The sequence below is a fragment of the Nipponia nippon genome, unplaced genomic scaffold, assembly GCF_047370975.1.
Source record: "Nipponia nippon isolate SJK-2023a ecotype South Korea unplaced genomic scaffold, ASM4737097v1 scaffold_1, whole genome shotgun sequence".
Classification (NCBI taxonomy): Eukaryota; Metazoa; Chordata; class Aves; order Pelecaniformes; family Threskiornithidae; genus Nipponia; species Nipponia nippon.
Window position 1 is genome coordinate 85,018,611 of NW_028262290.1, and position 18,441 is coordinate 85,037,051.

General features: G+C 35.8%; 1 protein-coding gene across 6 annotated transcripts in view; it reads right to left on the bottom strand.

Annotated features, from left to right (window-relative positions):
• LOC104015341 (cadherin-12) overlaps positions 1 to 18,441 on the bottom strand; it is a 589,747-nt gene that overhangs the window by 7,597 nt on the left and 563,709 nt on the right. For all 6 annotated transcript variants that reach the window (XM_087761238.1, XM_087761232.1, XM_087761247.1 and 3 more), the window contains 4 exons: positions 14,731 to 14,867; positions 7,242 to 7,363; positions 5,572 to 5,689; positions 326 to 577 (listed from right to left, as the gene is read on the bottom strand). In XM_087761238.1, coding sequence (XP_087617364.1) covers positions 326 to 577; positions 5,572 to 5,689; positions 7,242 to 7,363; positions 14,731 to 14,867 — 629 coding nt within the window. The remainder of the gene's footprint in view (positions 1 to 325; positions 578 to 5,571; positions 5,690 to 7,241; positions 7,364 to 14,730; positions 14,868 to 18,441) is intronic.

The window sequence follows — 18,441 nt, forward strand, 5'->3', positions numbered from 1 at the left end:
GTCTACGTTAGTAATAATCTAAAACTATTAATTTTTCAAGAAAAGTACTTAAACAAAATTTTTTCAGAGAAAATATTATGTTTTGGATTCCACTGAAACTGGTTCTCTTCATGCAATAAGAAATATGTAGGTGTTAGCAGAGTCACGGTCATGGTCAGTGCTTTGGGATGCTTTTCTAGAAACGTAGAAGCATAAAAGTTCTCATAAACAGCCACACATTTTCAATGGCTTTTGTTAAACAGTAGATGAAGCTAATAGCAATGTAAATTAATTCACAGGTGAATAAGCAGAGTAATGTACTTCACATGGTTTCATGAGAACTAACCTAGAAGTATAACAATACACAACAAGATTGCAATCAGCGCTCCTGTGCTGAGGCCTACTGGTAAGAAGATTGCTTCCACGTTGCAGGACAGTATGGTACCATCAGAATCACATCTGCAAACACGGATAGTCATTGTGTTTGTGCTGCTCTGGACAGGGTAACTGCTATCTTCTATTACTACTGGAAGAAAGTACAGCTCTTGTTGCCTTCTGCTGTAACCATTTCTCCTGGTTTCAATCCCAGCAGTGTTGTCTGTAAAACATGACACAGTCATTACAGGATTTTTATTTTGTGCTTCAGTTCACTGTTGTAGTTTGTATCACCTTTAGTAATAGGCAGCTATTCCATTTTTGAAACTCAGTGAATGACATCCTTCATGTAATTGCCTTGGTTTATCATTACAGAAGGTATTGTATTCTGACTGGTACAGCTATTTTTTGCAGAGCATTAAATAATATTCCATTTATTGTAAACTGGTTAGCTTGACAGCTAAAATTTCAAAGAAGGCATAAATAATAATTTAAAAAAGCATTACAGGTATTAGATCAGGAAGGCTTTTCAGTTTTTCTTTTCTCCTTATCTCCTTATATTCCAAGCCTGTGGTCCAAAGGACTTTGATTGCCCATGGATTTAGAATCAAGTCTCTATTAATTAATTAATTTCCCTTAAAACTGAAAGTAATATACCTAGACAAAATGCAAAACCCCTTCAACTTTCCTGCCCCATTAAAAATAAATACAGAAATGAACTGAGTACTTTATAATCAGTACATTTCCCATCAATTAATCATGAATGTGTTCAGAAGCCCTAGAAGTTACATTTTGTAATTTCTTGCCAGTAGATATCCAGTAATCACTGCTTTTCTTGAATCAAACAGAGTAGCAAGGAAATGATGTGCAATTTAAAAGAATTACATTGAAAGCAGAACCAAAATGAAATTAGCAGGGAATTAATTAGCTGACAGATCTGAAGGAAGGTAGCCTGCAGCAGTCACCCTTTTGCCATCTCACCCATGTGCTTTACTATATCTTTAGAAGAGGTCACTTGCTGTCTATGTTATGACTTTCATCCCTTCCTGGAGTTTTGTCACTAGGTAGGATTAAGGGCTCTGAATTCAACACTCAGATACTTGTGTGCAGCTCTTATTAAAGACAATAAGAAGGAACCCTAAATATCAAAAAACAGATATGTTATGATCAAACACCATTGAGAAAGATCTTGACTGACAAAATGTTTATTTCAGAAGCCCCCTTTTTATCAAACTCAAACGTGGCATATGGACATGTCAAGTTCAGTGACATTTAGTTTTGAAAAAGAAAAATGTCTCAAAATTGTTTGAATCAAACCGACCCATATTCAGCTTGTTCTTTCTATGATTAATCATCTGCACTGTATAAAGAGTTTTAGATCTGATTTGGAGTCATCCAGCTTATTCTTATTTCTATTCTTATTTCTATTTCTATTAATAGAATTATTTCTATTCTTTTAATTTTCTTCTAATTGCAATGTTGAAGATTACATTACTACATGTTACAATGCCACCAAATGACTTTCCATTCTCCTTTGAGAAAAATCAAACAGATCAAGCTCTTAAGTCTTTGACTTTGAACAATTTTTGTTGCTCTTCTATGACGCCTTTCAATTGGTCAGGGTCCTTTTGAAAATATGGACACAGGCATGTGTTTGAACTCTACACAGAGCAGCCTGGAGCTGCAGTCTGAAGCTGAGACAGCTTCTGGTTCTTCAGTCTGTTGACAATAGATTCATTTTCAGGATGTGTGTGACAGTCTGGAGAGAAGGAAAATTCTCTCCCTTACATGAGCCAACTGAGTGTGCTTGGCAGGGAAGCAGCCTGCTAGGGAGCAGAGTGAGGCCAGCAAAGTGGAAAGAGGAAGGTGGGCAGTTCAGCTGGAAGCACACCAGCTCTGTCAGGGCCTCTCACTTCTATTCACAGCTGGTGGATTGTCTCAGCGCTGCTGAAGGCATAGTCTAGAAACATAACATTTCCCTGTGTTTATATATATAAAGACTCCAAATGGCCACCTTGAGCTTCCATCTTGCTTCTGTCCTCATTAAGTTATATTCTAAGGAAGTATGGAACCTAGAAAAGTTTGTTCTCTTGGGTGCTCTACAAACATGTTAAACCTGCTGTAATATCACACCACCCATGACTTTTAGCTGTATAGAATAGCACTGGTTATTGGGCTTCTTGATGTGTTTGAAAACGTTAAATGACACCTTTACTGGTAAAAGCGTTAATTGTACGACAGTGAACAAGATTTTTTCCTAAAAAAAAAATCAAAATTCCTTCCACAAAGTACCTTTCGGTACTAACATAATTGCTAACTCAAAGGATAATAGTATTTATGTTTTTTAAACGTTTCTGTAGTGAAAATAAGGTTGTGTTATTATAACTCTAAATTGTGCACAGAGCAGACCTTCCACCTTTTTGGCAAACAAAAGGCAGAAGATATTAAAAATATTGCATGGAGTTCCTGTTTGGACAGATTTTTCTAATAGCTCTGTAAAATCATCAAAAGTTAAAAGGATTTTTATGGTTGGAAAATATTCCGCAAAACCTTTTTTTCTGTCTTCCTTATGTTTCAATAAACAGTGTACTTCTTTCTTCTTTTTTAGTGACTATTTAGAAATGCTTTTAAGAGTGTATATATAGGTACATATATACATAAACATTTATCCATGAAAAATTGTGTGTCTTGGTGGTTTCTAATCCCATTTTTTATGGGAATATTGCATTTGTTTTTATACAGTAGAGAAAGTTTGTTAACAGACTACTGAGATCCAAAGTCATCTTGGTGTCAACATTACTGGTTTAAAAAGGGAAATTTAATTATCTAATAATATTTGAGAAATTTTCTCACCGAACTTATAGGCTAAGCACACTTCACAAAAGCTGTAAATGAGCAAGGTCATTGAGTTTATTTAACTGTATAGCCTTTCTAAGTTTAAAGATTCTTTTGAGAAATTAAATACATTAAAATGACCAGAGAAGAATTGAAAGACTTATATTTAAAACAATACTTTGAAATTATTTGAAAAAAAATAAATCTTGGTGAAATTAAAGGGTATTTTAGTAAATGGGCAGAAAGAAAGAAATAAAAGCTCTTACTTTAAAGAAATCTTGACCAAAAGAGAAAAGGTATTTAGAAATACACAGTATTCATGTTATAAGACTACATAACTATGAAGATACTACCCACATGGTCCTTCAAATGTGTTAAGTGAAAAGATGAAAGTAATTCATGTAAAATATGAGGAAGATCTAAAGAGGTATATTTTCCTTCTTCTGTTAAGATATAGAGAAGTTTTTGTTTTCTTTTTAATTGTAATCACTAGCAAAGTTCATCATGCTGAGATTTCCAAGGAAATGCTACCAACAGCTAAGTAGGGAACAGAAAATAACAGAAACTACAGTGCAGAATTAAGGGGAAGCAAACTCAAGCATTATCCAAAATTTTAAGTCCAGTGGGACACAGCTGAAAATCATTTAAATCTTGCCTGGCATAATTCTAGTTAGATATTGAAATGCCACAAGATTTTTAAATACTAGTAGCTTTTAAAACCAAACTGTTTAAACTAAGCACTTCTGGAGAACAGTGATGACCTAATCTTCCAAGAATAGAAGTAAGGTGACTTGAATCCATTATAAGGTTGTCCTTCATATTCATTGAGCTGTCTGTCTCAAGAAAACTATTTGAATGGCCTCTGATATAATGCTGATCTGCATATTTTTTGTTTCATAAGTTACTATTATTCATGTCTGCAATACTATGAATTATTATGGTTTCATTATATACTGTATTTACAAATAATTAAGTGAAATTCTTTGCTCATCTATAAAATGTTTTTAGCTATCTATAATCTACTAAGATAAAAGTCACTAATAAGTTTGGGAGCAAACCATTTTTGTCTTGTCATCTTCACAGAGAAGCTATATAAAATGAGATAATAAGAATAGTTTATTTTTCTGCAGTTTAAAATTTATTTCTTCCTGAACTTTCTTAATGATAAAGGTCTTCATGATCAATAGTTGTGCTTATTTTGCTGGCTTTAATTTTGTATCACCTAACATTGACAAAAGTGTATGGCTTCAAAAATAATGTAAGTCATATACGTAAATGGTTGTAAAAAAGGCTAAATAAGTAGCCTCTGCAATTTTTTTCATTCTGTGTATTATCCATGTCTAACACTTTTTAAGCTTTGGGTTACTTAATTCTCAAGAAAGGAACCTTTATATCATACTCAGTATCATCTCAAATTTAAATTAAAATAATAATAAATATAATTAATAAATTTTTTAAAAATTAAGAATTACATCCTTTTTCTTAAAAGTAATACTTATAACCTACATAGTTTAATAGGCGAAGGAATGTTACTGAACTTTATTGGATGGCTTTAGGTGTTCTTTCTTTGCAGAGTAATGTAAATCCTTTTTTATGAAAAGCTTATCATATCACAATTCTTTAAAGATCACCTAATAGCTGATAAACTCATTGTTAATTTTTTTTCCTTATTTGATCAAAGTAATTAGTGGTGAAAATTTACTACAGTTTATTATGATGTTTTAGCTGTGTCTGTTCACAAGACTACATGCTTGAAGATGTTTATGATAGGAAAAAAGATCAATTTTTTCATCTTGGGTTGTCCTTTGCCATTTATCAAACGCATTCAAGTGAAAATGAAAAAAAGACGATCGGCTATGACAAAAATTGAGGGAAAAATCGGAGATGTTAATTATATAAGTCTAGAAATTATTGAGTGTTGTGGAATGTTATACTACAGCAGCACTGTCCATATTTAGAACTAATTCTTCTGCAGAACTATGCATCCTCCAGAAAGCACAATAGCTGAGTACTTTGAGAACAGTTAGCAAAGTAATAGTATTTAAACAAGGCAGCAATAGTACCTTGTTTAAAGGTATACCTGCATTGGCATGTGTTCTTCCTGAGATACTGAATGATAAAAGGAAGAAAATAAAACAGGTAGCAGTGCTTTTGCAGGCCTGTAGGGAAATCTCAGCCTTTGATGTTCTGACAATTCCTGTCCCCTAAAAATGAGAAAAGGTGCAAGACCTGAATTTATATTAATGTATGTCCTAGATAGTTCAACAGTTAGAAATGTCAAATAAAAAAGTCTGTAGACACGACTGTAATACAAAGTAATCATATTTGTCATTATAATCACAGCCTGCTGCTCTGAAAGAGAGATATGGGTAAGCAACTTACTTCTGTAGTCATGGACTGTGAAATTTGGTTTGTTGGAAGCCTCAGCTGACAGTCTGAAGGAAAACCTTTGCCCAGCTGGTGACAAATCTCTGTCTGCTGCAGTGACAGTCTGTATCACCTGAAACCAGATTAAGATTAATTCTGAAGTCAGTTCACTCTTCTAAAAGAGGCAGTTTTGTAGGAGTGCAAAGCGAACATCAAATGAAACAATGAAAGTGAAATCCTGCTGGATTACTCTCATTCCCCTAATATATTGGACAGTAGAGGCAGGAAGACTGAATACTATAGCCTCCAGATGACTCATGGTGTCTCCAAAGGTCTCACTTTGACATATCTGAAGGAAATCAGAAAGATTTACCCTATATTCATAGCAGAAGTATTTACTGTTTGGTTTTTCTATCAAAATACTAGTGACTATTTTCAGGTGAGTGATTACTTAAAGACAGTTCACTTTATCTACTACTACTACTATCACTGTTACAACTGGTACCTGTTGTAGTACTTCTACAACAAAAGCTGCACCCTAATTTTACAGCTTGAAATGAAGCAGAGAGGGTTGAAAGGTCTGCACCATATAGGCGTGAAGGAACTTTTGGGTCCCAGAGTCCTATCAACTAGATTTCAGGTAAGCATAGAGCAGTTAAAATGTTTCATAGTAGGATTGCCACTGATCTTTTAAAAGGAAGGCGGTTTTTTTATGTAACAAAGGTCTAAATATTTATATTTTTTGACAGCTCAGTGCTTATCTCAGCCTTCCCTGTAGAAGGTTCCCCTTTCTATTGTTAGTGCCTGGATAAGGTACTAGCTAAAGGTATCTGACAAACTAGAGGTTAAATTAGGTTGTATGGTAGTTAGTTGAAACATATAAAAAAAAAAAAAAGAAAAGATGAGGTACAAATATCATGTGAGGTCATGGACAAATCTGTAATAAAGGCAATAAAAATCACATGGACTGATTACATATTACATACATATAAAGAGAAGTCACTGATTACACAGCAGGCTGAATATGTTCCTTCCATGGTTGGCAACTCTCAAAGCTGAACAGCTGAAGTTACAAGTCTTGTCTTGGAAACAGTATTAGCTGTTAATATGTATGACAGTTGGCCTTGGTGCTTTGCAGCACTGTATTTAATTGCACAAATTTTGTGCAGAAGGAGCACATGCCAACAGCTTCTGGGGCCAGCTCTATTAATACTGGCATCACTTATGGTATAAGGTGATATTCTGAATCTGAAATAGGTTTTGCAGTATATATTTGAAACTGCTTATAAAACCAACCTTTCAGGGGGATTGTCTTTGGGGTTGTGGATTCTTTTTCTCAGAAGAGGACACAGAAATGCGTGTAATCCATCCTACTCCATTTATTCACTGCAGTTTTACCCTTATCTTTAAGTGGTTTTAAGGAAGGGATTCTTTCTCCTGTCCTAGCTATTAAATGCGCAGTAAAGGGTGGCTCAGGCCCATATAATCAGGGACAATAAAAAAAAATAGACCATAAATAGACCATAAAGGTCAACAAACAGAATTTCAAAAGGTATTTCCAACACAGACATTTTATTTGTAAAAGAATTCTAACCATGATGTCATTTTCAAACCCCAAAATTTCTATTGCTGTAAATAATAAGGAAAGAAAAAGCAAAATAGCAAGCATTACAAATTTGAAATACCTGTCCTGGTTTGGCATTTTCGCATACAGATGTCTCATATGGAACTGAAATTTCAGGAGGAAACTCGTTGACATCCAGGACATTTATTATAACGTTGACTTTGCTGGTTAATAGTGGGTTACCTATAAATGATTTTGAGGAGAAAAGCATTAAGGAATACTATTTATGTTTGTTGTCATCACTAGTACCCATGAGTTGTCATAAACTGTTTTGATCCCAGTACTGTGACTTCTAAAAGCCCTTGACTTTCATTTATTTCTGATTTGTACTAAGGAAAAATTGGAACAAACTTCTTATCGTCTTGTACCAGACTTTGATCCATTACTCTTCATGGAATAAGGAATCAATCAACATGATTACGTTTATCAGAGTATAAATTAAAGAATTTGAAGTTGTACCTGTAATTAAAGATGCAAACTTTTCTCAGGTCACTTTTCATGGAGTCTGTGGAAAATGCTTCCAATGATTAAAACTGAATTCTGTTTTCCACAATGGAATGCAGAAAATCAGTATTTATTACTTAGCCACCGTTTACATCTTCAAGATGTTAAGGAGGTAAGTAAGTGGAGCATACCCATTTAGAAGATGGAGAAAAGTAAGAGAGAAACATATAAAGAAAAATATTGCGGAAAGCCAGGGTCAGTGGAAAATTTAGCAGCGAAACATATAGAGCTAGCATTCAACTTGTGGTTAAACCATTAGGCTACGTTGTAACAGTTATTTCTTTAACTGCATAAGTATTTTCAAGCAGCAAATACTTTTGTGCAAAAGCAATGGTAAAAAACAGTATACGTTATGCTTCTTTTCATTGTCCTGCCAATGCAGACGATCTTCATCAGTCACTAGACACATTTTATAAACAAGTTTACCTATAAATGCAATGTCTGACAGAAAGGAGACACAAATTCAATACAAAGCAGACAATATTCTCTTTTACTTTATGCTGAGACCCCTTGCAAGATAGCAGATACATAAAAACAATTTAGCTGGTAAGTCAAAAGGATAATTGTTTTATCCTTTTGCATTTAAGAAGAGTGGCAGCCACTATACAGACACAGTCAACTATTCAAGAAATCTATGCTATGAATCAGGGTGGTGTAGGAGTGACAGCATGGGGTCATGGTTAAGTACAGGAACAGTTTTCCTGAATCTTCAGACATAAATGGACCCTCCCAGTTATTTGCATTAGCTGCTTTGTTCATAGTTTGTATAAACCTTTGCATTTCTGTTGTTTATAACTAACACAGCAAAGGGCAAAGTCTTTTCATGGTGGCACTGTAGAAATTTTACATTATTTCTTTCTTTTTCTTAGGAACTACTAAATGAAGTGTTTTCAAGAGGCCTCTGTCAAAGCCAAAAGTTATTCCTCAATGATTTCCTAGTTAAGTAGGACCAGCTGCAAGTAGAAGTGTGCTTTATCTGTTTACGAGTAGTGGATAAACTGACCAGCCTACAAACTCAGCTTGGAATCTAATAAAAACCCCCACAAAAAAACACTATCCAAATCACACAATATTTGTAGTTCCTTCTTCTGAACATATTTAATAGTGACCATATCTAATAATATCTTTTTTAATCCTCATTCATTTCCAGTTCAGCATCATCCTTACATTCTGTAAGGATGTCTCTGTGGAGAAAGGCATTGTGCAGTATGAAAGAAGACAGTTTGGTCTAGCAGCAGGGAATTAGGCAGTGGTTCTTTAGATGCCCAAAGAACCAGACGAAATCTAGATCGCTTGTCACAGTTGAATTAGTTCCTTTGTATAATAGGAAACAAAAAAGTACTAAGAAGTTATTTTAATCTGTAGAGGACAGGACACCAACTCTGAATATATACAGAGATCAGAAAAGCCCTGAGTAGGTCAAGTTCACACAGTTACTGGCAGAAGCAACCTAACTTAAAACTTCCCTTCTAGTGGGACCTGCTGCAAAGAATACAGCAACTCACACAGTGTAACTCAGGTTTTACTTTAGTTTCTGTGTCTTTATTTTAAGGTACTGAACAATACTGAACAACAGGAGTTCAGGGTACGGTCTTCAAACACATTAGAGTTTAATGCATTGCCATGAAAGTACAGGCATAGATGTTAGTTCATTTCCTCTTAGAAATATGTTAACAATGTCTTTCCAGTAAAAGAATGAATGTATTCAAAATTTATGCATCATGTACATGGGAGATATTAGCTAACTGTGATAATTTCTATTAAACTTATCAGTTTGTATAAGAAGTCTTTTTAGGCTATATTTTTTGAAGTATTTTACGTAAATTATTTTTTCAGCTTATTGGAACAGTGTACTTAATATGGGACTGTATATTTTTGAAATGAACAAAGGGATTTGACATTTTGCCTTTCCCTAAAATCACAATAGGGTAGCATGTTTTGGAAATATACATGAATATGAGCATACTTCTTACATTTATTTCTCACTGATGGCCTGTGATTTATTTTCTACGATTCTTTGAAAGATATATTAGAGGCCAAAATCTTTTATTGCTAAGTATTTTAGCAAGGTAGAATTTTACCTTGCATGAATGGTCAGCAACAATCAAACATGAAAGTAAACAGAATTACTACAGCACAAGGTGAACCTACTTCTGGGTTTCACTATCTATGTGATTAATTTTCTTTCTGGTTTGCACTGATATCAGTTTGACTACTCATGTATATAAAAGAAGACTGCAAGAAGATTGTGTACAGTTTTGAATTCATATATAATTGCAAAGACCTGTAATACTTGATCTGAACAAGGCTGAAGAATTGCATTTCAAATACCACTTTGCAGACTTGACCTTCATTTTCTCTGTTTTTGTTTTGTTTGCTGTTTGTCTCAGAATCAAATGTTTTTGAGCCCTGTGAGCACACCAGTGACATGTATGCTGGTATCAGTGAGTGAGTCACTGAAAACATCTGCTCATGCCTTTTAGACCCAGATTACACAGATGAGAAGACAAGTTGGTGAAATCATTAGCCTAGCAATTAAGAAACAGATTTCAGGTTTCAATTCTGTCTGTAAGATACAGGCAAGTAATTAGCCTCTTCCTTCCTCAGTTTTCCTGTCTGTAAGACACTGACAACCCTGCTTCCTTCTTTGGCTTGAGTACCATCACCTGTTAACATCTTTATGGTTCAAGGATATTACAGGAGTAGAAAATATGTAGAATACTTTGACTAATGAACTTGTGAAAATCCAAGATATCTGAGAAAATAGATACTGACCATTGAGAAGTGGCGATTCCTTAATCCCAGTTATGGTATGGAGGAGAAGATAAACCCCATCTTGAGATTTAAGCTGAGGTTTCTTTAGCATTCATAAAATTGGGGCCTAGAGTTAGAGGAGTTGGGAAGATGGTTTGGACAGGAAGGATTGTGGTTACTTTACATCGATTTTCAACCTTAACTAGCACCTTGAGGACAGGAAAGCCGAAATAAGATCTTATGCATCTTATCTATTTCCCCTTTTGTAAATCTATTTCCTCTTTTGTAAGATGCAAAAACCATTTCCATACTAGGTAAATGAGCAGTACACTGGGCAACTTTTTGAGCACTGGACTGTGATTTTTTATACCGTTATGTTATAACAGGACCCCTTGGCACAGTTTTGGCCTGGGGCAACTAGTGGTCTTGCAGACAATTCACATGCATGTTCTGGGAGTTAGTATGGGTAAGGGACCACTCTCAAAACATCAATTTACATGTGGGCAACCTGTTTGGAAGGTAAGATTGTTTAATGTCATAGAAATAGGCTACTCAGTACCAGCTGGCCTTTGTGCTTGAAACAAATGCAAGCCATGTTTAATTTATTAGTTTGGACAGAGTCTGTGGGATCAAAAATGTTCAGAAACAGCAAGCATGAAGGCTACTAGGGTGTTTACTCTAAGAAGAAAAAAAAACCTAAAATGAAATATAGTCAGGGAGCGAAAAGAAGTACGGAGAAATTGGGAAGTTAAATGGGGGAAAAATGTGAGTCTGAAATATCCCCTCCCTGTTCATGCACTTTGTTCTATACAAAGGTTGATTTTTTTATTTCTACGGATGCGTAAGGGACCTTCTGCCTTCAGCTGCCTTCAGTTCTGTGTCATCATCTGTGTGTCAGCAGAACAATCATCCATCTCCCACTTAAAAACATTTCTACTTTGGGACAGGCTTCGTTAACAAGAGTGAGAATAAAGTTATGGTGTCTTGTGTTAAACATGACAGTAGGCTATCCATCAGTCCACACTGGGTACAGCTCTGAGATGTTCTCAAGAGTCAGTTGCACTGCTATTTGGAGACAGATTCCCAGACAGTGTTTAGATCAGATGTTTGGAATTTTTTCAGGGTTAGAAATAAACATCAGAGTATAATGATACATGGTCAGAGCTTGTCATTGCATAACTTGGGTAGAATAACTTCCCTTATCCCAGTTCCCTATGTGGAACCAGCAGCTACTGCCCATATGCAAGATATACTGTGTTATTCCTGGGTAACCAGGACTTCCCTGGCTGTGAGTGTTCAAGTTGACACAAGCAAGCCTAGGACAAGCAGATTTCATAATTAACTGTTTGCTAAGGGTCCAAGTTCTACCTCTCTTTAAGCTGCCAACCTGAACCATGACTGGTGTAGGCAGGGATGAAGGGGCAGGATCTGGAGTTTAGGGAAGAATAATCTCGGTACGTATATAAATATGAATAATATGTCATATAAATGCAGAATGAGGGCACTGGACATGAAAACGTTTACAAATTCCCAAACAACCAGGCTTTTGAACAAGACTTTTTTTTTTCTCCACAACAGGCGATATCAGCAAAGGTTACTTTAATAAACACAAGGTAATTCTCTTCTGCCTTATTTTTTAAATGTATTCCTTTAAAAATTGTAACTTCTGGTGCTTTAGTGCTAATAATAGACTTATCAGCTTGTAAGAAAAGTCTAAATGGTACATCCATATCTACATTTACATTTATCAATTGCCTGCTGCTATGTTTAGATATCTAAACTGCATGCCATTTGTGCCATTGTTTGAAAGGTAATGCGATTGCTCAAAAGTCATAATATTACTTTAAGGCTTTACTGGCTGTGAGAAAAAATGTAACACAAACATCATCTGTGATTTGTACAGGGTTTCATTTTGAGGCTACAGAAGAACAAAGGGGAACAATCACTTAGAAGGCCCCAGGGCTAAGGCACAGGCAGGGAGTCCATGCAAGCCTGCTCATGACCTTGGCATCATTTTCCACATATAGGGGAATGATGTCAAAGCCAGTTTAATTTATTTTTCTCTCTGACTTGATGGGGATAGAGCTGGTGGTCTTTGTTTATAATTGGCCTGTTCAAGAAAAGATAATTTGCAGAATGACCATTAGGATGTGTCTAAAAGGTGGGATTTTTTTTGTTGTTTTTCTCTCACAGTGAGAAGGCAAAAATTTTAGCAATAAAGTATTTTAAGTAACAGAACTTAATATGCCTATTACTAGTTTGGAGTCTGTTTATTTTAAAGAGACAAGGTCATGGAGAACTGAAAATACTTAGGTAGCAATAGTGTCCATTCCTGAGGCAAGTTTATGCAACTGATTGCAATACCGGATCACTTTCTTTAGGTAATCATGTCAAGGCACTGTTCAGTGCACTTTTTCACTAATAAGAGATGGCAGTTTCAGTGTTTCTACGTCAGCACTGAATGAGTGGCAATTTTTTGATAGCAGAAATTCTTCAATTATAGTAATTTTTTTCCCCCTCGTTTTCTTCTCTTCTCTCTAACCTTTTTTGGTTATGTGCAGTGTGTCATCCCTCAAACCTCAGCCTTTATTTCTGTGCTAGCTCTTAGTCAGACAACTGCATATAAAGTTTTGACAGTTAGTATACCTCAAATCCTCCAAAATATTGCCAATTACTGGTGTAGTACTGGTATGACAATTGTTTTTAATGCTATGGATAATGGTCAATGTATAAATATTTTGACGTATACTGAAATGAATCATAAATATGTCTTAGGTGTAGATTCTTATCTAAGCAGTTGTTAAAATTGGGAATTCCATAATATAGCCTACATGATACAGCTCTACATAAACATGATATTACTATATATGTGCCAGGAAGGTGCACAGACAAGTAGACTTGAAGGTTTTTGCTAGCTTTAATTACTCTTGGGAATAATAAACAGATTCACACCAAGTTTACTAAAACTGCCTTACTGCAGAAAAAATTTACAAATCTCAAATGTTCTTTGTCCACCAATAAATCTAAATAATTAAGCTTTACTGAAACATAGACCATTATGAGACCTCCCCTTTGCATCTACCTGCCTTTCAGTTTCTCTGGAAACAAATTACAGTTCTGCTGGACTTTCTGTCAATATACACATGCACATGTGTCTCCATATATTCAGTTACTTGTGATAGATTAATTTCCTCTGTTAGTGTATTCCTTTTCCAAGCTACGGATAAAATTCAAGTTTTGATTTGGCTGGTGTCCTCATTATATTTTCAGGCTCCAGGGAGTGAGCTTATGGTTCTTTTTGAGATAACTAGAACTGAGAATTTATTTTTTCATTTTAAATAATGTCCACCTTCTCTGCTTCCAAAATCTCCCTCTTCCTGTTAGTAGCATGTATTATTTTTTGAAGACTCACTGCCAAGCAATACATTGAGAAAAACATGTCCTTTGCTTTAGAAACTTGCATTTCTGGACACGTAAACAGTACAGAATGAATAGGAAATATAGCAGGGTTCCTCTTCTACAGTCTGTTGATGTCCACAGAAAGACTTCTGTGGCCTTTACCCAACTGCTAACTGACCAAAAGACTTGTATTCAAAGGTTGGTATACACTATGAGAGTTTCAGTTTGACAGGATCACGAAGGAGGAACACTACACAGACGGATGACAATGAAGAAAGCTGCAGCTACATAATACAGTGGAAGAAGGGAGTTCTTATTAAAAAAAAAGCTATGTAGGAGAAGACACAAAAACAAGAAACAAAAAAAAACCCCACCACAAATCATATAGAAAAAGAAAACAAGTGGTTAGGCATAAAGTCTCGCGCAGAGAGAAAACACAAGAGCAAAGATGCAGCACACTGGTTCATTTAGGGCCTTAAAGCTTGACTCAATTTTAGTGTACTTTTTGTCTGAGAATCAAATGAGTCTTTAAATTTTTCTACCTTCAAAAAGCAGATTGACAGACCTGTTATTTCATTAACCTAATTTCATATGGAGTGAATTGCAAAATCAGAAATAAGATTGGAAAGTCTCCATACAGCTCCTCGTACTCTTCATGCTGATGGAATGTTTTTCAGCTTCTGAGGGAGCTGTGCCTACATGAGGGCTACTAGAAAAACCTTGTTATACAGGGCTGTTTGAACATCATACAGCCTCACAGTGTCTGGCAAAATGATATCTATTGGGCCTTCTTAATCTCTTGGCAATACTCTTCACAGCATATTTATGCCTGAGCACTATATTCTGAAAAAAATACCACATTAGCATATTAATTCAGTTTGTGCCATACTTACTAACTTTACTTGCAATTATAGAGAAATTGTACTGTGCTGTGCTTTCTCTGTCCAGTAATTCATTAGTAGCAATGGTTCCTTCAGTAGCATCTATTGTAAAGTAGCTGTCCACATCATTCTTCCAATCGATGAAATATCTGTATGTGAAAAATATTAAACAAAGTAGACACAAGTGTGCAAAGATTACTCATTTATAACAACAGCAGTCTAGCTAGCTCAAGTTTTGTTATTTTTCTCTTCCCAGTTATTACCACCCTTGCAGGAAGAAGACAATAAAGAATGATTTGTTTATTTATTTCTTGCAGAGTTGGAATGCTCAGGGGAAAATGGGATATAATAAAACATTCAGTACTTCTGTTGTTCAGATTATTTTAAATCTTTTAGCTCCTATGAAGTTGATGCACAGCTTCTGTGACCCTGATCACTTATACCAGTCCCTTTGGAACACACTAGACAGGCTTAGAGGGAAAAAGAGAAGAGGTATGTGAAATAGTGCTTAAGGTATGAATAGCGATGAAGAGTGCATCAGATCTAGTCTCTTTACATCCATTTGTAGCTGCAATAGGCTGGAAGTAGCCTCACTGGGCTTGCAGAGAGGTGTCCTAGTGGATGTATACAGGCTGTTGGCACAGTCTGCTCAAAGATCCCTCACCTAAGGGATGTTGGAAGAGTCACAGTATGGGACATGGAGAAGAGGGTGGTTATTCCCCCACATACATAGGAGCAATAAAAGACTCTGCCTTTGGGAAGGATAGGCAACTTCCACTTTCACTGGAGCTGTGAGGAACAGGGGAATACCATTGTTTTTTTATTCTGCTGAGCCTTTGTTTGTAAAAAGCTATGAATGTAGAAGAGATTCAAACGTATACTTATTTGTTATTTTTCCCTAGCAAGGACTTAATAGAAAGCAGAGATGTGCTTGTAAACATAGCTGCTTAAAAGCAATCTGATAATTATTCCAAACCCATTTCCCTTAAATGTTAATTAACTTGAAAGTCTATTTTCACATTTGATGCTACTGTTTGTAATCATAACAGAATAATAATTTTTCTGATGCAGTGCTGCCAGCTACTAATTTCCTTTTCATTGTTAGTCTCTTCATAACTTGATGATATTTCTCAAAAGCTAGGCAGGATGAAATTGAGAAAACCATTGGTGAGCAGTAGGCAATAAGAACAAAATGGCACTCAACATCAAGTACATTTAGAAGATCATAAAGTCCAGAGGACTGTGCCTACGACACCTTATTGCATGTAAACCAGTGAGAATAAGGATAAAAGCTAGTATTTTCTTCTCTGATTAGTGTGATTTATGGAAAGGATATATAAGAAATATAATGATAAACACTATGTTTACTGCTGTAGAAATAAACAATTGTAGAAAGGGGTATATGGCATATTCCTGAAGAAAACATCTCCGATTGGGACTCAAGAATGCCAATAGCTCAGGAAGACTTGAATAGTAAAAAAAATTGCAAATAAGGTACCGTGCTTCTTTGGAGACATTTTATTTACTCACAATCACAAGAAAATCCTATCTGTAGGTGAAATAGGTTATTTCATCAATTGACAGGCACCATTACCAGTTCACCGCTTTATTTGAAAAGCCTCAGAAATTATTTGCTAAAGACAGCATGTATCCTTTTACACAGCTGAGCAGGCACATTTTCTTCAATATGATAATATTGTCTACTCACATTTGTAATTTTAATATCATTGTTCAAAATTTGGTTGACATAAAAATTATGAAAAATATATAAGCCATGTATTAGGAATATCATTACAGTGAGATACTCTTTCAGGAACAGTAAATTTACTTTTTCAGGTTTTGCATGTTTAATAATTATAATTTCTTCCAAAATTCAATATGCAACCACACACAAATAAATGGGATTGAAGCATGAGAAAGTAACTTTGCTTATCTTTCCCCTTAGGAAGCTGAACTTTGTCTAAGGACCCTACACACCACAGTAGGAGCCAGTGAAGAAAGTAGAGGACCTAATTCAAAGCACAGTGTAGGTGATAGCCTCCTTCACCAGGAGGCTTTGAAACTACAGAAAACGTATTCAGTTTGAACACTGTTATGCTTGAAGTAGAGTTCAAGCATGAATATTTGTAGGATCAGAATCTAATAGTCTATCTACAAGCATTCACAGAGGTGATTAACTTCATGCACAAGCCCAGTATGCCTACTCCTAAACATACGCATCAGCAGAATCGAAGTCCACAATAAGCCTGGCAAGATTAGCACTACTGCTGCTGAAACTAACGGCAGAATTCCTCTTGGCTTCAGTGGAAGTAGGATCTGTGGGAATTGAACAGTTTGGTAAAAACACAACTGTAACAGTTCTTCAAAATTCATTGTCTTTGCCTGTGTTGACACTGTGGAAACTATTATGCCAGCATTGTTAGCATTGTGAGTCTTCTTTGTTTGTTTGTTTGTTTTTTATTTTGGCATTATCTGTACAGACATCCCTTCCTTCTCTCTCCGTGTACTGCACATATGGTAAAATTAGAGGTGGAACAGCCAGTCATTTCAGTTCCTCTCATCCTAAGAATCTATATATTCAATTAGACTACAGAGAGGAGTAAGAGGAAATATTGGAGATGTATTGTCTAAAATAGATATATTTACAGGAAAAACTGCAAAAAAGCAGCCATTCTTCCTCCTTTCATTGGTTGTCCATACACAGCACCCCTGAAAACATATCTGGCAGAAGATCCTCTTACAGACAGCTCCTCTGGACATAGTACTACCTCCAGATGCTTCAGTAGGCCTGTAAGGCTTAGTAAAAGAGTGAATGGGACCCCATTTGACTGCCTTTCAAATGGGAATTTTTGGAACATCCCAAAGAGAGGTCAGTTTTGGGGGATGCCCTTAAAGAATTGTAGGTTCCTTTCACAGCTCAAAAGCACTCTTTCATACATTCTGACACTCAGTGAGTGTGAGATTCTTTGTAAGCTGCACAGCAGGAGTTAGTCTTTTTCTAAGGACAACAGTATTGCCTGAGCTCTGTCTTTTACTTGGAAAAAATGCTTTCAAGAAGAGAAGAAATGAGAAAAGGGTCTCCAATGAGAAAAATCAATAACTTTCCAGAGATAAACCCGGGTATCTGGGACATAAAGCCTGACATTTGATATTAGATTGTGACACAAAGAGGAACAGTGTTGAAATACTGGTACTAGGACAGCTGTCTAGATCTTCTAGTCATGGTCTAGCAGTTTGAAGCAACTGAAGATGGTTTGTTTGACTGCTCAGACTCCCTGCAAGACAGATCATGGATAACTGCACTAATCCCAAGAGGCATCTCTTTCCTTGAAAAGTTAGGGAGAACTGGTACAGCCTTACTTGTTGACATAGGACACAGCAGCATTCTTTTTCAAAAGCACCTGAACAGGCCTGCCTGGCAGCTCTGAGTACCAGGACATGGATATGTTGTTCATATTCACTGTCAGGGAAGAAACTTTGAACTATATTTCTTTCTGAATATACTTCCCAGCAGAGGACTGTATTCTAGATTATATTATTGAAGTGTGGGGAGGATAAGTGTGGAAGGATACGCCTTTGCTAACATTGTTTGGGTCTTCACAAGAATAGCTATATTTGTACATCAAGTAGGATAGAGACAGAATGGAAATATTTGGTTTATAAAATAATGAGTCAAGTCTGAAGGACTCTCATCCAGGGTGTTCACAAAGACACACACTGTCC